A 25,118-nucleotide genomic window follows, 5' to 3' on the forward strand; every position below is an offset into this window, starting at 1 on the left:
GCACATTTTATAATACATATAGTTGTACACTTTGCTTCCCTCTGGTTTATGTTGAACCTCTTGAGGATTATTTGCACCTGAGTTTGGCATTACTTACTAAATAACCTCCTAGATTGTCACCCAGCTGTCTCTGTTGACAGTATCATTAACTCGCCAGCCAGAATGCAAAGTCTCTGCTATGTCCAGTGTTTGAGGAGACTGTGGGGTCCAGAGCAAGCACACCGGCTTCTAAAGGTGTCAAATTTGCACAGATCTGTACGCCTCCTGCAACGCAAAAAGGTACTGTGCAATTTGAATTCTACAGTTTAGGCATTTATCCTATCAAGGGGAATTTAATGAGAGTATTTTTGGAGAAACGCAGGATACAAGCTTTGCAGGGTGCAAGGTCAGAAGTGAAGTTATGATTGGATGAGACTGAGTGCAGTTTTTTAATTTTTATTTTTCCAGATGTTTGATGATCATATCATCGATGGGGTGCCGCTGAATGTGGAGTGTTAATTGTGCAGAGCTGTGGGGAGAGATAGCGCAGTGTTTGGTGCTGGTCAGATTTTCTGGCTGAATTATGGTCAAGAGGGATACGGTATAAGCAGTGGTGGAATGTAACTGAGCATATTTACTCAAGTACTGTACTCAAGTGCAAATTTGAGGTACTTTTTACTTGAATATTTCCAATTTTTGCAACTTCATACTTCTACTCCACGTACTCCAGTGTACTTTTTACACTTTTACATTTGACCGACAGCTTTAGTTACTAGTTACTTTTCAGATTACAATTTTTCATACCCTTCCTGTCCAGTGAAAACCACGTATCTCCAAGTCTGGTGTTATTTTAATTTGAACGTTCCTGATGAACTGAATGATGAAGTGCTCCTTGTTTTGAGAAAATTCTCCTATTAATCACTTGATCACTTTTGAGTTGCATTATGGGAAATGTAGGATCCAGTGTTTCTGGAGCTTAATCCGTAATGAATACCACTTTTATAACTCAATTGCTGCATAATTTTGCTTTATCCAAAGGTAACCTTGTGAGGTACAAACAATGAGTTGACATATCCACACTAAAGGGTGCGTGGCTCGACACTGAACTCAGTCTGAGCGCTCAGATTATTCCGTGTGAGACTCCAAGCCTGCAACAATATCAGCGACACTGAGATGGCACTCCACTTTGTATTCATTTATGTTCTGTGGCCTACACAACAAAAAAAACACTATTATCACCTCAGTAAAATATTTTGGGCCTGGCTTAGATGAAACACTGAAAAGTACAGCAGTATAAAACAACAACAACAGTAATAATATAGTTATAGTAGTAGAAGCCGAAGGAGGAGTGGGGATAAGGGCAGCAGTTGTGGTTGTGGTGCTGTTCACTCTTATTTTGAAATCCTCCATGTTTCCTAAGTAGTTCTTCCTGGTTCAAGAGCAGAGGGAAACCAGAACAAGGAACTCTTGTGAGTGCTGTCCGGTGCATTACCAATTTTTTGCAAGTTTTTAAATTTCATCTGAATTTTTCACTATCAGTATGTGACCTGTAAATGTGTCACTGGTTCTTACTGATTGAACACTTTATTCATGTATTGTGTGTGTTCAGGGAGGAGCAATCTGAGCAGACCTGAGGCATCCATCTTGGAAAACTGATCTTAAAACTGGTCCTGATTTTTACACCAGTCACTGTCAGTAATGTAGACGTCATATGTGTTGTGCTCTGACACAGCACTCATGAGCACCACTCCCACCTCACACACACACACACACAGTGCAGGAATGCACACAGGTTTAAATATTTAACAGCAGCCGGCTTAAGGCACCAGGGGGCAAAGATTAGATGTTGGGCCCCCCTATCTGTCTCTCCCACCCTCAGTGCATTATGTATGTATTAATAGTATGAAATGAACATGATAAATTGAAAATTGTTTAGTCAAATGCACCATTTAAGCACAGTATTTATATAAATATATTGAGTTAGAGCCACAGCCAAGCACATTTTCTTACGTTTGGACAGAACCTGGCTAGCAGTTTCCCCCTGTGTCTAGTCTTTATGGTAAGCTAAGCTAACCAGCTGCTGGCTGTAGCTTCATATTGACTGCACAGACATGACAGTGGTGTCGATCTTATCATCTAACAACCTGCAACACAATATCTGACTTAAATGATTAAAAAAATGCTTTAGTGCTGAATTTGATCAGTTTCTAACATATTTTAGTGTAGACAGTACAAACAACCTAATCTGGAATTAATGAAGTGACCACACATGGTGAAACTGGAGCCTTTGGGCCCCCTGAGGGTCTGACAGTAATGTAGCCTTGTGGAAAATAGCATTAATGTGCCATTTTTGTTTCTGTAACGCCCCTGCCCACTGCAGGTCAAAAGATGAAAACACACTTAGTGTTTTCCTCACCTCTGTGTTTCACCTCTCCAGGTAATGGAGGACAACAAGCCATGGGCTCTGATCTCGGAGGTGGGCAAACGCGGTTACCTCAACGAAGTCACTGACATAATGAAACAACACTTTCAGATCATCTGCCACGAAGACTTCATGAAAGACCCCCTGCTGCACGGTCCTAAAATCCAGGCCATGTTTCAGTGGAACGCCTGTCCTGCGGCCACGCCTTCGCTGCTCAGCTCACTTCCCTCCCTGAAGGTGGTCGCCAACGGGGGAGTGGGCTTCGACCACCTGGATGTGCCGTATATCAACGGCCTCGGGGTGAAGGTGACCAACACGCCCGGCGTGGTGAGCGACGCCACTGCGGATATGGCACTGGGTCTGCTTCTGGCGTCGGCGCGGAAGATCGTTGAAGGTGAGTGAAGTGACTTTTATTCATGCTTCTGAAAAACCTCTTTTACAATCCGTACGACACCGTGTATTGTAAGACTCCCGAGGTCAGCTGGAGGTTAACTGTAAGGTTAACTGAAACCTTACAGCTTTTTCCACTTGTACAGCTCTGAGAGCAAGAATGACAAAAACTAAAACATAATGTGCTCAGAAACACATCCATTATTATTGCTGTGAAACAGACATAATTGAGTCAGTTCACTGACTTTATCCTATAGGCCACCAAATCGCTGTGGACCCCAAGACCACCCATATACCACAAACACTGATGGGAGTTGAAGTCTCAGGGTCGACGATGGGGATTATTGGAATGGGACACGTTGGCAGCAAAATCGCTCAAAGAGGCAAAGGCTTTGACATGAAGATCCTGTACCACAACAGGAACAGGAGGTAAATCAAAATCCTTCATTTGCTTAATTCAGTTTGAAACAATTGAGAGAAAAATGTGATCAGCTGCACATAAACCTACTTATATAAAATATCTCGAATATGCGTGTTGTTGCCTATAAATTGATATTATACCTGTAAAACCTCTAATATCCAGATTACAAAAGAGAATAAATGTACAAAACGTTAATGTTTGACAATTTTGGACAAATTTAATATCAATTAACAATACAACAAATGGGCCGGAAAGCCTCACCTACTTGCAAATACGTCACTGCTGTAACGATCCCACAGGTTTGCAACATTATAAAGCAAAGAGAGAAAGAGACACTGCTAACGGTCAGCTTCATCTTTTCTCTGTGCCGCTCAGGAGTGTTGAAGATGAGCAGGGGGTGACTTACTGTGAGAACATGGACGACCTGCTAAAAGAGTCAGACTTTGTCGTGCTGGCGGTCAATCTTACCCCTGAAACCACGGGCCTGATCAGCCACAGGCAGCTGGCCCTCATGAAACCCACGGCAACGCTGGTCAACATCAGCAGAGGTGAGGAAAATGTGACTCCACTGATCCTGGTTGAAGACCTGCAAAGGTTGCAGTTAAGTTATTCGGAAACTCTGATCTTTGACTTCTTTTCCTGTCTCAGGTCTGGTTGTGGACCAGGACGCTTTAGTCGAAGCTCTGCGGTCTGGATCGATTCGTGCGGCAGCGTTAGACGTGACTCACCCCGAACCTTTACCAAGGTCTCACCCCACCCTTCAACCACACTCACAATCACTTCTCATACTCCTGTCCCAACTTCATTGAAACATGTTGCTGCATCACACTCATAATAAACATACATTTACAAAAATTAATCAAGCTGATGAGGTCAAACATTAAATATATATTTTGCCTTTGTACTGTTTTCAATTGGGTACATGTCAAAACGGTGTCTCTTTTCTGTTCCTGCTACAAAACGTCTCAGCGATATCCAGCAAAACTTACACCGTCTTGCTTTAGCTGTACAAATATTAACCTTCACAGAGCAACACATTATGTAGTGACACGCGAGGCGTTCAGGGACCTCAACCCCATTTTGGGTTATGATAGTGTTACTCATTGTCTCCTGGTGTCTTAAAACGTGTATGTATCAGTGATGTATTTATAGCTTGTTCCACTGCCCCCAAGTGCCCCGAAAATTGCTTCATGAAACTTTAACGTTAGCTTGTTTTTGTAAAGACATTTTAAACCTCTTGACCTCAGTTATACACAACAACCGAAAAAGGAAAAAATGTATCTGTTAATTAGTCTGCACATGCAGGCACAGTGCAAAAAAAGCCCAAAACACTGATGAAATGATAGTGATTCAACACCGGGGAAATTAAGATGTTACAGACAGAAACAATAGTGAGTAAGTAAGTAATAAATCAGATGTAGAAATGAGCAAATAGACAATAACAATAACAACTAAGTAAGACAGTAGTGCAAACAGTAGGTTTGTGATGTGCTTGACCTACTCCGGGCTGGTTCCTAACAGCTCCTTCTCTTCCTCTGCAGGGATCATCCTCTCCTTAGCCTTCCTAATGTGCTGATCACCCCCCACACTGGCACCAACACTTACACTACAACGAGACGGATGGTACAGAGGATGGTAGAAAACGCTGTGGCTGCAGTGAAAGGCCAGTCTATTCCCAACGAAGTCAAACCAAAGTGACTCCAGCGATCAGCGATCTCATCAGTCCGTCGTGAGAAGTGTTTTTCTAATGCAGGATGAAGTTCTTTTATCTTTTCATGAGTTAGTTCTTGTTGTATGACGTGTTCTGTCTAATGATCTGCCTGTATCACGTGATCATTAATGTTTCATTAAGGTGCAGTGATGTATCAATTAACAAGTGTTTAGCGTCACTATGAAATTACATGATGGTTTTTACATTTCAGTGTAGCCTTTGATTCAACAGCTGTTACATTAATATATAATAAAGCTACCTTCAATTTGGAAACTTGCACACTTTAATCCTTTGACTTGATTATACAATAGTACAACACAATCTCAGATGGATGTTCTACCCAAAAGTATCAAGTATCATGTCCTCACTATTATGAACAACTGACAGCAGTGCATTTATTGGTAAATTAGCGCCTAGACTTTGGCGAGTTCAGCCACCAAGTTGAAACTCCTCTTCTAAGTTATTTACTTTAGTTTAGTATCCACAAGAAAAAAGACAATGTCATACGGGCCAAAGGCCATTAAGTTAGTGAATGAACAATCAACCTGAGAGAGGCTGAGAGGCTGAGGCCAGGCCTTCCACTTTGCCTGACGTGCTTAACGGAAAAAATCACTGGAATTTGAAAATATATTTTACCATTTTATTTACGAAAAAGAATAATTAACTTATGACACCGTGCACAAACTCATAATCAAAGGGATCACAATGATCAAAGGAAATAGAGAAAAATACGGCAACCCCACTCACCCTCTCACTCTCTAGCCACACACCACAAAAAAAGACCCCCGCCCATATCCACTTGACCGACATATTCCCTCATAAGCAGAATCACACAAACCTAAACAATAACAAACACCAATATTTCAACCAACACACCCATGGCTAGTACAATAATAAAACAATGAGGATGAGGTGAGTATTCAGGTTATTGCAGTCTGCATCGTCACCACTAGATGCCACTAAATCCCATACAATAGTCCTTTAATTTTTGGTCATTTCCACTGAAAGTTCATTTACTAAATTCAAATCACAATGAAGGTACATATTATGGTAATCACGAATATATTGCACAAATGTTTCATAATTTCCTGTTAAGACAATAAATAATCATATGTAATCATTTTTATAGAGTGTATATTTTTGATTTCATGAAGACTGTCATCTGAAAATATAATTTCTGTATGTATATATTGTATATTGTATATGTATTTCTATTTATATTTACGGCTAAATTTATTTAGGTGTTTCTGGAAAGAATATATTAGTAGTAGTATACATATTGGGAAATAAGGGAGAGGCAGATCTCCAATAGGCACAAAATCTTTGCGGAGCTGCATTCGACATCAGACATGATAACGTGCCTGATTATAATAGAAACTCCGAAAACAAAATTTTAAATATATGTCCATATAGAGCCACATAGATCGATAAAAATAGATTGGGATGAATCTGAGTTGTGATTACTGAATATTATTTTCGAAAAATAAAGCGTCCCTAATGTTTTTAATTCAGGCACTTACAGCAGCTCCTAAAAACTTTCAGTCATCAACAGTCGACGCAGAGCGAGAGCCCACAAGGTCCACAACACCAGGCATGAAAACAGAGGCGCAAACTGCCGGCAGAATATAAATTAAGACAGTATTGACAACATAATTACATTAAAATCTCTCACTCAGCACCTTTTTAGCTCTGTGTGTTTGCTAGCTAAACAGCAGCATGTTTATCTCCTCACAAAACTCAGCGCCCTCCTTCAAAGACTTCACCCTCGTCATGGTGAGTGACACATCTTTCTGTGTTTGTGGTTTCACTTTGAGGTGAAGATCCCACTGTGAGAGACGATGACAGAGCTGCCTTGTATAATGTGTGTTATTGCCAGTAAGTTAGAGCTTCAGTTTTGTTTTACAGCCAAGGCCTCACCGAACAAATGTCCTGCACAGTGTTGTATGAGTAGCAGCTTGCTACACCCAGTTTACTGGAGTACAGCTGTGATTTAATGGGAACAAAGTGAAGTGCATGTCAGTTTCATTTATAGAACCACAGCTTTGCAATGGTGGAGGAAATGTTCAGATCATTTATTTAAGTTAAAATACCAATGTCAAATACTCACATATGCCAGTAGCACTTCATCGCTGTTTATTGTCCCCTCAGCCAGCAGTGGCTGTTGGCAATGTGGGTCAGCTGGCTGTGGACCTCATAGTGTCCACTCTCAACATGAGCAGGGTGGGCTACATACACACAGACTGCCTCATCCCCATGGCTGGGAACAACCCGTACGCCACCTGCAAAGAGGACGTTGAGGAGCTGCACACCCCTGCAGAAGGTACCATCTGATCACTGCTGACATGCATCTTTTGGTCTGGATTATTTGTAAACTGTTAAATTCTGCTAATGTAACAAAGTCTGACTTTACTTTTTCTATGAAGTGCAATATGTAGCTGCTTCGAAGTGAAAAGAAATCCGACATGTTAAAAAAAAAAAACCTAATCCTCAATTAATCTGTCAACCTTTTCTCATCAACAGTTTACACAGCAACAGAACTGAAGTTGGCAGTTCTTCAGATCAGAGCACCAATTATTCAGGTAAAACCGCAGCCTGTTGCATGAGTTGATTCTGTATGCCTTTTATTTCCTTCATTTGGCTCTATTATTTTATTTTATGCTCTGACAAGAAAGAAGGTGATGTGTATAATAATCCTTTACTTGTTCTGGAACCGATCAAAGGAGTGTTTTTTGAGTTCCCTGCCTTTTTAACTGTATAATATAGTTTTTAAGATGAGGTGTGAACTATGTCTTTATTTTCCATGATAATCTAGTTTTTGTTTTCGTGGACCTAGAATGGAATTGGTATGTTTGTATTTATAGCTTTAACCTTTGTTTTAATTGCAGAAAAAATCCAAAAAGTTCAGTCAGCTGCTTGTGTCCTGGATCAAAGCCAGCGGGTTCTCCCGGACTGTCGTTCTGTCCAGCAGCCATGCCTACCAGAGGGATGACCAGCAGCTGGAAGGGTACCTCACTGTGCTCTTCACGTCACTGCTGCCTTTATTTGCCTTTGCTGCTTACAGTCACTTATACTGACGAATATGCATCCATGTTAGCACCCCTTTGAGGTACCTGGTCACTCCGGCCCTGCTGAAGGGGAACGCAGATGCGTTGAAAGAGCTCGGCTGGAGGGAGATGGAGCGAGTGGCAGCCTTCCCAGGCCTGACAGACGCCAACACAGAGCCGCGCCTCTACATCCCCGGAGGAGGCATAACCAAAGGACTCTACACAGACAGGTACAGGGAGAGAGCTGCGTCAGCCTGCTGGCAGCTTCACAGAGATCTGGCTACTGAGGCCATTTTCAAGTTCAAATCTATTATTTTCATATGCCTCAGTTTGAAGTTAAAAGCAGAGCTGTAACTGCGCTCTATCTATGCCACTTGAGTCCTGGTTCTATGTAATTAACCAATTATAGTAACCAACTATGCTCATTCTATTTGTGTGTGTGTGTGAAGCAAGCAGCATGAAACATGTAAACGTGTGACAGCTGTTAACCACATTTCCTTTTTAAAATACTGACTTTATAATGTCAATGTAATATATTCTTTCTATAATTTTCTATAATTACAATATTGTGTGTATCTACTACCAGATGTCCACTTAAACCTGCAGAATAACCTGTCATCTTTAGTATTTAGTAGTATTAATTAAGTAATAGGTTTTGGCTGTTTTTTGTGTCTGACCATGTGTGCTGGATGTTGTGTTCAGCTGTGCAGAGGATCTTCCGCTGGCTGTGCTGCTGCTCTTCTGTTCAGAGGGCGACAACATCCCAGACGCCTTCACGCTCGTCAACCACCTCAACGACTGGCTCCATCTGCTAGCCAGTCCTGTAAGTGACAAGCTCAAGCTTACAGCTCTCTGTACTCGGGTTACAGAGCCATTTTGCCTTTAATACTTTTAAAGTACAGAAATGAACTTAGAGAGATTTGAAAAATGCTGAAGGAAAGTATTCTGTCATAGTGAAAAACATGCTTTGTTTGATTTAATACTATACGACCGCGTGAATATACTTTTACATTTTTACATTTCTAATCATGGTTTTCTCTGATTCACATTTCAGAGCCAGAAGCCGAACAAATGGAAGATCCCAACCTCTTGGAGTCTTCTGTTTGGCAGCGGCTTCCCGCCAGCACTGTTCTGAGACACACATATTCTGTTTTTGCTATTTTTAGCTCATAATTACCTTCTGCGGAATGAATTCTTCACTGGAGTCACATCTGGTAGTGAAGAGGATGAATTTTTGTGTCCTAAATTGAGAATACTGACGGACACTTCCTGCTTTTTAACGATGTGTTATATTGAATTCACCTGGTCTGGACATAAAACACTTGAACATTTATCGCAGTTTCCTTTATTACATTACGATATGTACACAACCCAAACATGCACTTCTGGAATACTATTTTCTGGTATTGCAGCATTTGAATGTTTTTTTTTTTTTTTCCCCAATAAAAGGTTCTTACAAGAATCTTGTGTGAATTAATGTAAGACGATTAAGGCTTTGATTGTGTTACTCTCTCTGGACCTTGCCTTGCCTGCTTAACTGAAAGTGGTTGGCCAGGTGCCATACTGTATTCCTGGCAGTCCCGCCTCTCTGAAATTTGATTCCTTCCTGCAACATGTTACAACAACTTACATAGTGGTAACAACAAGGCAGCACTCTGACTCATACTTTGACCTTGTAAAGCTGTTTTGGCAAGTTTGTGGTTTCCCTTTCTGTCTGCGTAATTGGGTGGGGAAGGAATGTCCTGACTGCGTTTTTTAAGAGAAAACTCAAGAGAACCTCATAATGAAGGTTTGGCTCTGACAAAGACTCCATCGTTTCAGAAATGCTGCTGGCCCTAAAACTATATTTAAAATGCTATTAATATTAATTAAGCTATTGACAAATCTTTGCTCAAAAAATAGTTAAGGGGGATTCTGGGAATATTTTCTGTATCAAAGACACTTATTCTCTTTCTGGCACAGAGTTAGATGAGGATATCACATCGTGGCAAACCATGGCCACTTGCCAACAAAGTGTCATATGTAAACAAATCAAAAATAGACTTTAACTTTTCATTTCTGTTCTGCATAGAAAATAAAAGTGAAAGTTCATGGGCCTCAGAATTCATTCTGTTTGCTTGCTCGGCAACATTCATAAGCCACTATAACCAGCAGACAGTTAGCCTAGCTTAGCACAAAGACCAGAAACAGGGATGTGGCTAGTCTGGCTCTATCTCAAGGTCTATTTCACAAAATCTGCTTAACTTCACAACTCACTAATTAGCATTCATCTTGTTTGTTATGTCCACACAAAAACAGGATGTAAAAATGACAAGTTGTGGTTTTGTGGTGAAGTAAACAGAAAAGAGCAAAGACAGGGTGTTACGTAAACTAGATAATACCAGTTTTATTTGGAGATAACACTCTAACATAAACTTAAGACAAATTTAGCTCAAAAGGAGAACAAGTCGTCAAATCATCAGCTTTTCTACTGTATTCAAATCAGTAATGTTGTCATTTTTCTTTTTTTACAGCAAAAATATGTCTTTTTACACACATCTTTTTGAAAACAACACTATGTACATCATGGAAACATTACATGCCACTGAATTTCTCATGTGGGAGGAGGCAGTGCTTCTCATTCAACCGACCCCCCATCACCGTGAAAAACTTCAAGTAATCTCTTATAAAAAATAGAACATTTTAATTTTCCCCTCTGAAAAAATGTTTTCTAAAAATAAACATATGAACAGCATTACAAATTGGCAATGCATAGACTCTATTATCAGTCTTGATTTCATGGATGCAAAGAAGCATAATAGAGCTGCAAATAATATGATTAAAGCAGAAAAACTGATTCTCTGACTCCAGAAGCAGCACAGGCTGTGGCTGAGGTGTGACCTGGGGATAAAGCGCTGGTGTGGTTGTCTTTGCAAATGTGCCGTCTTCAACGAATGTCAAAGTGTCTGCTGTAAACAGTTTAGAGAGGATGACACACGGGAGAGCTGTGAGGTGGAGGTCTGAGGCGGACGTGGGAGTGACATGCCGATAACAGGAAGAAGAAGAAGACGGAGGTGTGTGGTGGCTGAATAATGCCGCCGGGCTGGGATCAAAAAGGGGGGTAAAAAAAACAAAGAGATGAAGAAGAGAACAGAGCTGGCTGTTGAGGTGGAGGTGAGGAAGAGTGGTTTGGAGTTGAGGAGGAAGGACACAGAGGTTGGGAGAGGGCTGGAGTTCCCTGCCGATGTTGGCTTTGATGCCAGAGCTGTCGGTGCGTGGTCGCAGGTGGAGGTGGTTAGCAGTCGCTGGTTTTCGCCCTGTCATGAGACACAATGATTTAAAGAGGTTGAACCTCACAAAATATTTCCTACCACAGTGTCAGTGAAGCTCAAGAGTGATCAAAGGAACTCGTGCCACAAAATCAAGTTAGTGTCTTCAGATTGGTTAAGTTTACAAGATGAAACTAGGCCACAGAGAGCAGGGGCCTGAAAGGTTTGCTCAACTGCCGGCACCAGCTGTGGCATGATGTCTTGGATCACTTTGATCGTACCAACATTAGATTGATTATAAATGCAAAGCAGCCACCGTGTTCAGTCAGCAACATGTCACACTCTGCTCAGATGGTCTTAGCTATTAATCTAACATTTTCAACAAGATCCAAATTTGGTTATTTGACTGACTGTGAGCTAAACTAAGACTCAGCCCTGCATGGTGCAGAAGGGGTTTGAAGATGAGAGTAGAGCTGAAACAACTGATTAGCTGATAAACAGAAATCAATCTGCGACAATTTTGATTGCCGATTAATCATTTAGGTCAGTTATGAAGCAAAAACACAAACACATTCTCCAGTTTATTTTCAGTCTTTTTCTGTTTGATATTATAAATTGAATATTTCTGAGTTTGTCTGTTGGTCAGACAAAAAAAAAAAAAAAGTAATCTTGTATTCTTGGAAGTCGAGATGAGCGCTGTGACCTACTGTGCTGCCACATTCAAATTCAGCCAGGGAAAAGGATATGTAGACATGTAAATCTGCTAAATCCAGCGTAGCGGATGCTGCTGACAACTCTGGCTTTAGCTATAATATGTATGCTCTGCTATGCCTTTTACTGCTAAAAAACAGCTCATGTCAGCATAAATATGACATTTTAACTTGTAAAAAGGTGAAACGATCAGTTATTTGACAGAAAATTAATAATAAAAATCAGCAATTACTTTGCTTTGCTAAGTCCTTTTCAAAGCACAAATACCTACTTCATTTTTGAGAATTTGCTGCTTTTTTGTCTTACGTGATAGTAAATTGATTATTTTTGGGTTTTGGACTGTTAACCAGAAACCTTTGGCTTTAGTATTTTCAATACTTCCTGATTCTCAATAGGCCAAATTGATTAAATCAAGATAAATCAAGACAATAATCATTGGATGCAACCCTAAATATCTAGTTTGATAAACTTCAGCCAAAGACAATAAAACATTCTGATTGTTCAATGCTCCTCCAGCCTCTTTAATCAACAAGGACCCTCCCTGACCTGACCAGAAATCTCCTGATGAGTTTCAAACATCCAAACTTCCATTCAAACACTGTCATGCCAAAGGTCCTGAGGAAGCGTAAAGACCTCTTGAAACAACTGCAGCGAAACCACAGAACATGCAACAAACCTCACATACCAAACTCACTTGGTATGATGGACTGACAGCATCAACCAGGACAAGAAATTACTCTTCATGTGAATGACTAATTCCTTTGTATGATTTGTCTATGGGACTATCAATAATCCCACATTCTCTGTCCTAGCGACCTTACTTGCCATCAAAATACAGCACTACAGCCGCATGAAATACACTTGAATTCATTCCAGATTCTGTTTTGTTTTTTCCCAAATTCTGTGTTTTAAGTTTAGAATTTGCTGAACTCCAAAACATTCAGCTTAGGCACTGTCAAAAAATGGTTATAATAGCAGGGAAAAGACAGATTTTTCTAAATTGAATCTGATTTACGCAATATTAGTCATTTTTTAGTTGATTCTGTTTTTTATTATCAAATCAATTCCATGTTTTCTGTATTGTCAAATCTATAGGGCCCTGCAGCACTCTTCTGTGCAAAGTGGTGGTTCAGTAAGTGAAAACTTTAGTGGCTGCTGGTTGTAACGCTTGCTCAGTAACAACTAACAAGATTGAACAAACAGATAAAAAGCCGTTACCAAATGTGAGTGTGTGATGCATAGTATAAATTAGCACCTTGCATGATTCCAACCCGATCTGACATTTCAGAGCCTCCACCAACATAAACCACAAATGTACACACATACACGCACCACACACACACACACACACACACACACACACACACACACACACACACACACACACCATGCTAGAGTGCAGCCAAAATTAATATAAATGCAAACCGCAGGAGCCAAGCAAATGATGAAAACAAGAGCAAAACCACAACAGAAACAAAAACACAGCAGACATCACATACACAGGAACACACACATACACACACACACACACACCTCCATGTACAAGAGTGGGCGTTCTTTTTAAAGCAGATAAACTTCGTCCTTTAAATGTGCTCTTCGTGGTTGTTGTTGCTGTCGCAGAGGGGGGTAAAGATACACTGCCCCCCACTGGACAGGCCAGCTCTTGTCATGTGCAGCAAATGCAGCCCAAGCTGTCCGAGAAGAACCACAACAGCACAGTGAGACCACGTCAGAAATGGTGCAGTTTGGGCCGAATTACTGGAACAACACTGACATGTCACACAACAAAGGGAGGCTTCTCAGAAATGACATAGTGAGCCGTTTTTGGAGGTGCACAGTCATCAGAAATAAGTGCTTCATCAGGTCTATCTAGAACGTGGAAGTGGATGTCAGTTAACTAGCCTGGAGCCTTCACGCTAAACAATGAAAGAAAATGAAGAAATAGAGAGAAAATGAAACCTCAGCTCTGTAAGGAGCCAAGCTATTATGAGGCTGAGTCACGCGCTGGGAAAGCCTGCCTGGGTTCCCTGTAACATTAAATGAAATGACGCTAAAAAGTGACTCATCTCTTTTCTTCTTTGGCATCTCTTTCATATCACAAGAGTTGTAGAGTAAAAATGCTGCCTTTCCTTTCTGTCTAAAGGAAGCTAGAAAAGTAGGATGCATGCAGAATATCAGACAATTGATTCTCTATATCTCCCATTATGGAACAACATTATAAAGGGATTGCACCAACACCAGCTCTTTTTTTTTTTTTTTAAACAATGGATTATATCAGGTTATGCAGGCGGATACATATCATACTTTACAATATAAAATCATAGCAAGTAATATACAAAAGTGGCACTGTGATGATGCAGGATAAATCATCCTGAAAGCTAAGAACAACTTGATGTTTTGTGTGTGAATAAACATGAACAGGTGGTTTCTGCCAAAAGAAGTAATCACCTTTTTCTCTTCTTCTCAGAGTCATTTGTCCTGGGCTTGCTTTGTGGAGTCTTGGCTGTGCCTGATTTGGAGATACTGTCTTCTCTGCGTCGTTTGCTGTGTAAAAAGGAGGAAAATGGGTAAACAGCTGTCTGTCAAAAATGAACTGTCCTTTCAATATGCTCACTAATGTTCTTTGTTATTTACTGTATCTTTCTCATTCAGAAATGTATACTTTTTTAAATTTCATTTGTCAATTATCACCCATCACCTATTCATATCATTTAGCAACTGATTATGACTGATGGCTAACAACTGCTGCATGTTTCTTTTGAGAGTGTACTGACTGTGTTGTGCTGCCCTCCAGCTCCTGTTCCTTGCAGGGAGACTGTGAAGGTACTTTGCCATCCTGTCTGTAGTCTCCTCCCTCCTCCAGCTGACTTCCCCGTTGGTTGCCGTTGCATCGCTCCGTCGGACACCTGGCCTGAGGCTGAGCTGAGGGGGGAGACTCTGACGTCGGTTCCTGATCTTCCCTGGACAGCTCCCGCCACCGGTTCTACGCAGGGAGGAGAACAGTAAAAAGATCTTGAGAAGGATATATTAAAGAATGTGTTAGCAATGCAGGTCATCTGGCCATTTTTGCCACAGATCAAAACAGCGTATAATTGCTCATTTTGCTCGCACAATTGGGTGATGTTTTCCTAATTATGCAAGATCACAATAAACACACACACACACACACACACACACACAGACAAATCACTGTTCTACCAAGTATTCAGGACCTCTGCAAAATGATTGTTCCTCTGTCTACCATTTACCATTTCATACAAAGAAAATTTACTTTATTGTTTCAATGGTGTATACCCTTGTCTAGCTACTTCTCATACTACACACTAATACACTCTCTAGCTTTCTATTATTTCCCTCTGTAGGGCTAAGTAACATCTGAGAATGATACTTCTCCATTCACAGGGAAGGGGAGTGTTCGATTCTCTCCACATGATTAACATACAGCCACTTCATTCCTAAGAAGTGCTTGTGACTGGAGGCCCGGTCAGAAGGATTTGGTGCATTGGCAGATCTACAGTAGCCTTGTTTCATCTATCTCCTGCCAGTGAATCAATTAGTGAATCAAATGGATTTAACTTGTGTTCAGTCAGCTGTGTCACCATCATTTTCTGATCCAAGTCAACCTCAAGCAAATAACCTCGAGTAAATAACCTTGAACAAAAAAAATCCCACTGGAAAACCTGGGTGAAATGGATTTTCTGGGTTTACACGCTAAAGAGATACAGAGTTTAAAAAGAAAGTACTGAGTGAAGAAGAACTAAATAATAGAATTGGTCGTGGTATGTGTGTGCGTGGTTCAGGTACCTGTACAGAGGGGTCACCCTTGATGTACTTGGCTCCTTCGAGGACAGCCATGTAGGAGAAGCGCAGCTGGTCAGGGGTCTGGATCAGGCCCATGCGGTACTTCCTCATGTCCAACAGGATGCTTTTGATGTCCACTGATGAGGGGTCTTTCCTCTTGTCCATCTGGAGAGGACACCAATGTAAATTAGCTCAGCTAACCAGGACGAACCCGCGATTCTCTTGATATCTGGTGATTCCTTTGTTGGTTGTGTTTTAATGGGAAATTTAAGCCAGGAACTTTCTTACACTGTGACACATCATCAGTCTGTGCTCTTGAGTATGGGGCAGCAGTTTTTAGGATGAAACCTTTTTTAGTACCCCGTTTTCTTTTGATCTGGCTTATCTACCTCCACATCATCATGTTTTCATTTCCCAGCATGCCAAGAGAACAACCTAGCATTTCAGCTGCGGGTTGTACATAACCACATAAAAGTTAATTTTATGTTTTAGCTGTAGAAGCTTCTTCTGTGTTTTTTCTCTTAACATTCTGGACCAGGAATCAGTGAGAAAAAGTAATTTCAGTGTACTGTGTGTGTATAAAGATGTCAAAAAATATATACTGAATCCTTGTTGTGAATGTATACACGCAAGTCAAATGTATTTATTTCCATGTTTTTAGATACAAGCAGGCCAAAACACGCCAATGAAAAGAATAACATATGCAAAAAAAGTCATGTGCTCCCCTGTAAACATGGCAACATGGAATAAAAAATGGGTCTGTGTAACACACACAAATGTCTAAATAACAAATCAGTCTTTCTCCTCCTATGAAAACACTAATTCATGGGATATGCCATCACTTCTCCACATTTGACATGATTTATCAGAATATCTGTTAAGAAATAAGTTTTCCTGCGCACAGTGACAGGCGGTTGCTAGGCAACGTGCGCGTTTACTTTCAGAGCCGCTGCGCAGTGAGAGCGGTGACAGGCAAGAGTAGACTCATTTTAAACCAATAAAATATGTTTTAATCAGTATTTTGTGTTACACTATTGAATGCTTTAGTAGTAAGCCGTGTTCTAAGCGGGATAACGTATAGTGAGCAGTTTCCTACGGAGAAGCGTCGCGTCGGGCTTCTATGGGATATCCCAGACCTGAGAGAGACGTAGCTGGAGACAGAGTTTGGTTTACCGCTATTTTTTCGGACTGATGGATAAAAGTCCTGCATCAGCTGATTTCTGCTTTCAGCGTCAGACATTAAAAAAATCTGTCTCCAGTTTTGTCTCCACTCAGCAGTCTTTTAGCAGACCGATCGTCCATGCTGTGTTTCTTTTGGTGTTTTTTTCGTGTCTGTCGCTTCAATCTGGTCAATCTCTGTGTCCTCAAGTCTTTTGTGTCTTAATATCTCTTCTCTTCTTTTTTGCTGGGGACATCATTCTCCAGCCAAGTGTTTGGTCCTCTTTCCAAACAAATTAAAAATAATGTACGGAAAATGCTCCATATTTTGCCACTTAAATTAGCTGGCGATTTGTTATTGAGCTTGGTACATTAAGGGATTGCCCCTTTAGTCTGACTGTTAAGAACACGCAATTGACCAATCAGAATTGAGTATTTAAGAGTGCCGTCTTCTAACTTCTGTCAGTTCAATATGCACTGTGCATTATTTTTGTTGTCATTGAGGAATGCACTTTTTCAGTTTGTTTAAATAGAAATGTTTGAATCTAACTTGTGCCAGTGCATTAATTTTCTATGTATTTATTTTTTGTAAACTTCTGGAATACACTTTTTCAGTTTGTAATCCTGATGCATGTATTTGCATCATTTCAAGGGTCCTTTATTTTTTATATCAGTAAGTAATGCACCTTATTTAAATTGATGTGAGATATCAAATAGGTTTGTTTGATAGCTTTAAGAACATGTTTGAGAGGCTTACCAATAGTTTTTCATTGGAAAAATAAATATCTCTTCATTTAAAGAGTCAAAACTGTTTTTCGTTTTGTTCGTGGTATTGATGTCATGATGTTAGGTATATGTGTGTGTTATCAGTTATCGGTATCGGCCTTTAGGAGCTGAAAGTTATCGGTTATCGGTATCGGTTTTAAAAAACAGTTATCGTGCATCCCTATATAACACTAATCTAAGAACGTATTTTGCTGTAGTCTAAATATTCTCACCATTTGTGATCATACAAGTTGTGACTTATCTATAAAACCTATAAACCAAATTCATCTGGTTTGTGGCCACTGAAAAAAAAATTAAAAAACTATATCAGGGCTCATTTAGAACAAGGAGGCAGGACTTACCAGGACCACACACGTGTCAACTAGTGAAAACGTCCCTGATCGTCCGATTCCTGCACTGCAGTGCACCACAGCCGGCCCGTGATCCACCCCCAATGCTCCTGACTCCCGCACTTTGAAGAGGAAGTTTAGGAAGGATGCCGGGGACTCTGGGACACCGAAATCAGGCCACGTGGTGTAATGAAAGTGGTAGATCTCTCTCTTCTCTCCTGTCTGTGAAAGCAGACACACAGAGGCGTCATTAGCGGTACAAGGCACCGTGAGCCCGTCAGTGCTGATTTTTAGCAGTTTTGTTTATTTCAGTAGTCTTTTGACAGCCAAACTTAGTAAAAATGAAACAGTTTCAGTTTCAATTCATGCGATAAACCAGGTTCTGAGAGTTTGACACACAAAAACAGCAAATCAAGACATGTGTACTCATATCTTGTGCTTATTTTTCTTGCAATCATCTTGGCATTTAACTTTTTTTTTTTGTTTTATATCTTTCATTTTATCTGTGCAAAACTGTTCGTTCATTATTGGACATACAAACAACAACAAACAAGTGAAAGATGGACTAAAGAAATCTTATCATTAAAGTTTAGGGAAAATTCAGATTTTAAAAATGCAATTAGCAGCGGAAACATTGCAAGCATATGTTGTATAATTTAAATGCTTACATTTGCATTTTCTCCACACCTACACATTAGAAAAACTTTGAACGTGTGGGAACAGAAAACTGGTAATAAATGTTTAATCTGTCTGAAAGTCAGTGAAAATAGTGATGAGCCTTAGTAATAAGGATATTTTCAGTTCCAAGAAGCCTCGGAAAACACAGCTCCATGTGATGCATCTAACCGTGACATCCCTGAACCATTTCAGTTCTCCTTTGCCACCTTTTTCTGGTAATTCCCTTCATGCTAAGTAATACTTTGGCTTACACTAATATTCTGCAGCTCCAACACTCTGGTGGTGTAGTACGACTTGGTGTCCTCTGACAACAGCGTGACCAAGAAACGTGTGTCTCTGAATGCCATCTCCCTTTCCTCAGCTGTGGGCCAGTACTGGGCACACTTTTCCTATCAGACAAGGAAAAAGAAGATAAACTGGTAAGAAGAAGTTAAACATCTGACAAAGAAATACACCTGATGGATAGCAGATGCTAGCTGAGTGGCCACGCTGGCCTTGAGATAAAGCAGCTGATGACTAACAGAAGGCGGCACTGAGAGGGAAGCTGGTCAACGAATTACATTATGCTTCCAACTTTTGATAAGTCTGTCTTCTCTTTCACCACACTTACTGCCACATTTACCTGGTCACACTCATGCATACAGTACATGTTACACTTCATTAATCCTCTGAACCTCACAATCCACTGGTAGGTTTGAAAAGCATGCTTTCTTTTCTTCCTTTTCAATCCAACCTCAGGTTTGTGAAGCCAGACATACTGCATCATAGCCCTATAGTCTGCAACTTTATTTGCACCTCTGTTTAATTTAGGTCACATTTTCTGTTATGTCACACTGAACTAATACAAATAAAATAAAATACCCACAAAATTCTAACAGTGACTAAACACTAAAACTTATTTGCCAAGATTCTATTTTTTGCACATACTGTCCTTTATGTTTTTTCGGATGTATTTCTTTTGAGTATTTTAATTCTTCATAAGGTCACTCAGTAACTGAACTGCACCGTTACAAGATCAATCTTTCCAAAAAATCTACAGGAATGAATGTTGAAAAAAGTAACAGGTTCATCCTAAAATATGCATAACTTAACTTTACCACTTTACTTTCTAATCTTTCTAATAACTTAAAATCTTGACTGTTTGCTGCTTTGTATTCTTTGTTTTGTGAGGTACTTTTACCTGCATTTCGTGTATGAAAGGCTCTATATATGTAAAAAATAAATAAATAAATAAATAAAATTATATATATAAACTAATAATAGTATTAGTATTAATAATCATGTGATGTAAACTATAAAATCTAGCTCAGACAGAGTCAAGATAAGAAGTTTGGCACAAATCCAAAACAATTCCCGATCCCTGAAAGTACTAATATTTTTCAGGGAATAGCACGACATTTGTGAGTACTGGAGACAAATACTGTGACAAATACTTACCGGTAAGTTATGTCTACAATCACCATCTAATCATACATTTTTTTTCTAAGTAAACAGACAAAGGCCAGAACTGTTGAGGATAAGTCTATTATGCAACCATCCCTCTGCAGGATTGGAGAGCTGGCCTACATAAAAGATCCTTGTGAGGTTAATAATATCTGTGGACTAGGTGCTCTTTATCTTCTATTTCCAAGAAAACAGTCAGTAAGTGAATCTCATGACTGAGCGAGATCCACTCCAGCTGCTTTACTGAGAAAGAGAGAGATCACAGCTGCTCTGCGTGAGAAAGAGTGTTAGTCTGTCTGTTCGTTTGTGTGTGTGTGTTTAATCGGCACATCACAGGATCACTGGATTTAGAAGAGTTGAGAGGTTGGGCCGCATCCCAGTTCCTCACATACATCTGTGAACACGCTGTCAAAACACTGAATTCCAGTTATCCTGCTGATAAGGGAGTGAAGCTTCACAGTGGACCATTTAAACAGAAATCAAGATTAATTCAACAAGGTGCATTAATTATTCACACTGTCAGCAGGCTGCAAACCTTTGCAGAGTGTGTGTGTGTGTTGCTGTCTTTCTGTGGTCTATTCAGTATTTCTGTAGTGTGTGTGTGGGTGTGTAGGCACCAGACAAATGACAGATGTCAAACCAGACAACATGCTGTCTTTTTATTATTGTGTACTTACTGAGCCCTTCTCTATGACCCTGTTGAGCATGATGACCGCCTTGGTGTTCTGCTCCCAGATCATGAGCCAAAAGTGGCCACAGGTGTTCCTGAGGGGGCCCTGTGGTCAGAAAACACACACACACACACACACACACACACACACACACACACACACACACACACACACTTTGATCAGTTACATGGCAGGGGTCCAGTGGGACAGGGGTAAGTCATTCACAATGGATATGTATCAAAACGAACATTAGATCAAATTAAAAGATTAACTCAGTAACCGGCTGAGGAACATCTTTATGGATGTGCATATGTACATGATGCAAAACAGATTTTTATAATGATAATGAAGAGTTTACTTGAAAGGTCAAGACTGCTTAAGGTCATGATGTGGTTGAGTTGAGAAAACTGTACTCTGCAAGGTGCAATATCTTTAAATGTCAAATGTATCTCCAGCAATAGAGAATAGATAACATTAACAAAAGCATGCTATCGATAAAATATTTCCTTTTCACAATCTCTCATCGGTTTTGCAGTACATTATATTATAACAAAGCACAGATGAATGGTACTATCGAGCTTTGCCTCAAATCATTAGAATCAATGCACATATACTTTGAAAACCATTGACAATACCACTAAACTTGTGACACTGACCAGTGTTGATGACTTTGGCTATTCAAATTACGTGACATCATTCTAATCATGTGCACTGGCCCTCAATCATCAGTTTCACACAGCAACACCCATGAAAAGCCAAGAATTAAGTGCCACCTTCTATGAATACACTGTCGAGACCAAAGTTCCACTGCTTCTAGACTAACATTTAAGCAATTATCTCTTCTTTGAGTTTAAAAAAAGAGAGAAAATGTCTGTGTTGTTCCTTTCATACTGGATGGTTTCGGTGTCACTGTAATTACGTAAGTAGTTTTGGTATGTCTGATCTCAGTGGATAAGACTGAAAAATGCTAACATTGTGCAAAACTAACTAAGGTAAACAAGGAAATTACTTCAAACCAACTGCCAATGTGACTATTGGTGTCATGCAGGCAAAGCTGATTTACAGACAGCAGTTACCTTCAAAATAGTGGCGGGTAAGGCCAAAACATTTTATGATCCGACAAGCAAACATCAATACCAATCATTTGAATACAAGGAGCCAGCGATTTGGGCTCTCCTTTTCGTCATGAGGTAACTGGCCAAATGGAAAAAAGTATTTAAAAAGGGAGATTTAATTCTTTGCCCTTAGAGGTAAGTTTAGTGACCTCTGACACATTTGAATTTTTCTAATAGCGTCATTCCTTACAATGCATGTTAAAACTCATCTCTATGACCTGTTGAATAAGGCTACTGTTTGTTCTGTTATGTGCATGGCTATACACAAACAACCTTGTCTGCAGACATGGTGTTGTGAGGACAAAGCATTAGACACACATTAATGTTGACAAAGCTTATTTTTCAAAGAAAAAATGATCTATTATCAATCACCTTGATTAAGTTCAAAGCTTTCAGTTTTTGTCACATAAACATACACAAGTTATCTCAAAACAACATGCACTCCTGCAGTCAGAGACTTTACATGTCATTACATGAAAGGTTAACCAGACAGGCGCTCCTTATCATCACTCACACCAAGTGATGTAAACATATTCACACATGGCAAATGAAACAGGCCTGCTGGGCCAATCGGCTTTGACAGCAGAACCATAGTTTGCTTTTCTGGCAGCAACAAGTCTTCTGATAACACTAACTAACTGACTTCTAATTTTTGAACTGACCTGCTGTTTATGATAAGGCAACGGCATGAATTGTTCATAAATAAGGGTTCATGGTGTGTTGTTAATATGTTGTATTACCAGTACTTAAACTGTCATAAACATATTGCCGTTAGTTTAGTAGTGAACTGTTTTACAGCCTAAATGGTTGTCAGAAAATTCTTCCTCAACCGTTTTGATTGCATTACTTGTTTGGTTCAAAAACATGAGGGTTGCTCAAACAATGCAGTCTGAAGACATTAATTTTGGAAGCATGCGATTAGTCCATTAATCCAAAGATAATTGTCATGACTGTTGTCACTGGAATAAAAAACATTAGACTTGCCTGAGTCAATATGTAACTTCGCTGGGCTTCCTCCATGACTACCAGACTGGCATTGATGTAGTCATTTTCTGTGTTCTCCAGCTTCACTCGACTGTGATCAACTGCAGGCAGTGTGAGAGACAAGATTGTTTGACAGTCAGTTGCAAATTGACAGACATAGTTTGGAGGGTTAGAGAAACTTAACACTGTAAACTGTTTCCACAAATGTTCACCTACATGGACTGACGTCTCTGTATCTGTTCCTGTTCCTATTCTCTGGATACTTTGCCACTTTGTAGGAGCACTCGTGGGACTGATTCCTGATTTCCTGAAGACAACATTAAGATTGTTGAGAAACAAGAAATCACCACACACACAAGATATAACGTTATGACAGTATTTTTCTTTTTTCAGGACACTGACAGGGGCTCAAGCCCACCGCTATTTGAGTATTTAATAGGGTATAGCAAGCAGAAAACCAGTGACATCGTGCCTTAAATGTGTTCGTCCAGTCAACACATTGTACAGTCACTTTCAGCAATGAACATTTTACAACAATAACAACATGCTGTGGAGAATAAACTTGGAGAGTATAAAACTCAAACATTTGCATAGCTAAACAAATGATGAAGCTAATCAGTGAGCTTTAACCACATGCACAAGCTTACGACATTTATGACTAAGCTTACGGTAACATTTGTTATGTGACACTGTCCGTTGTAATGAAGTGTTGCAGTGTCTAGACAAACCGAAAAAAATAAAAAAGGTCAAAACCCCAAAATATGAAGGAAACTAGCGATGAATAACATCCAAGACGACAGATACTTCATGAGCTAGCCGAAGTGTTAGCTTGCTAAATTGAATGCGCGCTCCGGGGACTGACTATTTATGTTAGCTTTATGCTAGCTATGCTAACATACTTACTAGGTACAGTTTTTGCCACCGGCCCTCTGAATCTATGCCTTCAAACTCCTGGTCCATTTTCACTGTGGCAACGCCGGTCTATTTTAATCAAGGTAAGTGTAATTAGCTGTCCGACTGACTACCTCATTACTTTACTCAGGCTAGAGGGGGCTTTTGGTCAGAGAACTGCTACTTCCCCTACGCTAACGAGCTCTCGCTAAATGTTTGTCCGTTATCGCTCTGCTGCGGAGCAGTTGACGTCTGAAAAGGGGACGTGTGCGCATGCGTCAACAGAGGTCCCCCAGAAGCTGTCAAACCAAACACAGCAAAGACGTTCGTGAACGAGCGAGATGCCCAACACCTACATCGCTCAGCCTTTAAACAGTGAACGACTATAATCACCTACTACTAATTAGTAGTTACTTTTTGTTATGTTATATATATATATATATATATATATATATATATATATATATATATATATATATATATATATATATATGTGTGTGTGTGTATACACAGCTATTACAGGAACTTTTCACATTATTTATTAATCTGAGGTTTAGAATTAACAATTCTCTACAGAGGAAACAGTGAACAATGACATAATCTGTGTCTTTATCAGTGACACGCACTTTGTTAAACAAAACCCTAAGACAGAGAAATGTGATACACATTGTGCTGCACAAGGAACACATGAGTAATCTGATTCTTATTGGACTGATTACAGGTCAGCAAAGAGGTCAAAAGCAGCATTCCTTGCAGCACGTTTCCCAAGATAATGGTTCAGCTGACTGGTCTGTTATCTTTCTTCCATTTACTTCTCTTTTTGAGCTGGGTTACCAAGAGACAGAGGTGAGAAAATTTCCCATGAGATTGTCTATTTGGTTAAATGGTGAACAGGTTTGAACGTGTCTGAAACATAAAGGCACCTAAAGTGATGTGATGATCCCCCAAGACTAATAATCAGGATACAACAGTTTTGTTTGGACAGGCATGGTTGAAAAACCCCACTGGAGATTATTTTAAAGTGAATTACTTTATCAATCATAAATACCTCCTCTGTAATTGCAAACACCTATAACTTGCACTACGAAGCATTTGTATACTCTTTGCCATAGTTATATTATATAATTGCTAAGCCCTTGCTAAAGCCCTTTTTCTATTTTTTCTTGAATTCATTGTACATAGGATACCTTATTTTTTGGATTTTTTGGCAGGGATATGATGCATCATGGGTGCATGAAAGAACGGCTCACCTGTGGCCACAGGGCGGCAGTATCTCCACTGCCGGATAAACACCGACTGGGACTGACAACTTGTCAAGTCAACGGCTGCTACCAGG

At 40.0% G+C, this 25,118-nt stretch overlaps 3 protein-coding genes across 6 annotated transcripts; 2 read left to right on the forward strand and 1 right to left on the reverse strand.

The window, feature by feature from the left end:
* The first annotated feature begins 1,417 nt into the window (after positions 1-1,417).
* zgc:136493 (uncharacterized protein LOC692276 homolog) lies at positions 1,418-5,214 on the forward strand. Of its 3 annotated transcripts, none has more exons than XM_041955687.1 (7): positions 1,418-1,448; positions 1,589-1,646; positions 2,417-2,795; positions 3,049-3,220; positions 3,588-3,760; positions 3,861-3,957; positions 4,754-5,214. In XM_041955687.1, the coding sequence occupies exons 3-7, from the start codon at positions 2,420-2,422 to the stop codon at positions 4,908-4,910; spliced, it is 975 nt and encodes a 324-aa protein (XP_041811621.1). In that variant the 5' UTR covers positions 1,418-1,448; positions 1,589-1,646; positions 2,417-2,419; the 3' UTR covers positions 4,911-5,214. The 3 variants fall into 3 exon arrangements, with proteins under 3 accessions (XP_041811621.1, XP_041811619.1, XP_041811620.1); XM_041955685.1 differs by having other exon boundaries at positions 1,589-1,670; positions 4,754-5,212; XM_041955686.1 differs by lacking the exon at positions 1,589-1,646 and having other exon boundaries at positions 1,425-1,448.
* Positions 5,215-6,491: 1,277 nt separating this feature from the next.
* On the forward strand, positions 6,492-9,403 carry psmg2 (proteasome (prosome, macropain) assembly chaperone 2). Its single transcript, XM_041955829.1, has 7 exons — positions 6,492-6,696; positions 7,072-7,243; positions 7,444-7,502; positions 7,809-7,927; positions 8,018-8,197; positions 8,670-8,790; positions 9,022-9,403. Exons 1-7 carry the CDS (start codon positions 6,640-6,642, stop codon positions 9,100-9,102), a joined length of 789 nt encoding a protein of 262 aa, XP_041811763.1. The 5' UTR covers positions 6,492-6,639; the 3' UTR covers positions 9,103-9,403.
* A 925-nt stretch (positions 9,404-10,328) lies between these two features.
* On the reverse strand, positions 10,329-23,998 carry ptpn2b (protein tyrosine phosphatase non-receptor type 2b). 2 transcript variants are annotated; one of them, XR_006007525.1, is made up of 11 exons: positions 23,795-23,998; positions 23,108-23,198; positions 22,892-22,992; positions 20,799-20,897; positions 18,930-19,067; positions 18,013-18,222; positions 15,731-15,892; positions 14,701-14,909; positions 14,375-14,470; positions 13,460-13,617; positions 10,329-11,263 (listed from the first exon to the last, which is right to left on the reverse strand). XR_006007525.1 is itself a non-coding variant. In XM_041955058.1 (10 exons), exons 1-10 carry the CDS (start codon positions 23,849-23,851, stop codon positions 11,242-11,244), a joined length of 1,185 nt encoding a protein of 394 aa, XP_041810992.1. In that variant the 5' UTR covers positions 23,852-23,998; the 3' UTR covers positions 10,329-11,241. The 2 variants fall into 2 exon arrangements, 1 of the variants encoding a protein (XP_041810992.1); XM_041955058.1 differs by lacking the exon at positions 13,460-13,617.
* Positions 23,999-25,118: the final 1,120 nt, after the last annotated feature.

Source organism: Chelmon rostratus, chromosome 16 (genome assembly GCF_017976325.1).
Source record: "Chelmon rostratus isolate fCheRos1 chromosome 16, fCheRos1.pri, whole genome shotgun sequence".
NCBI classification, from domain to species: Eukaryota; Metazoa; Chordata; class Actinopteri; order Chaetodontiformes; family Chaetodontidae; genus Chelmon; species Chelmon rostratus.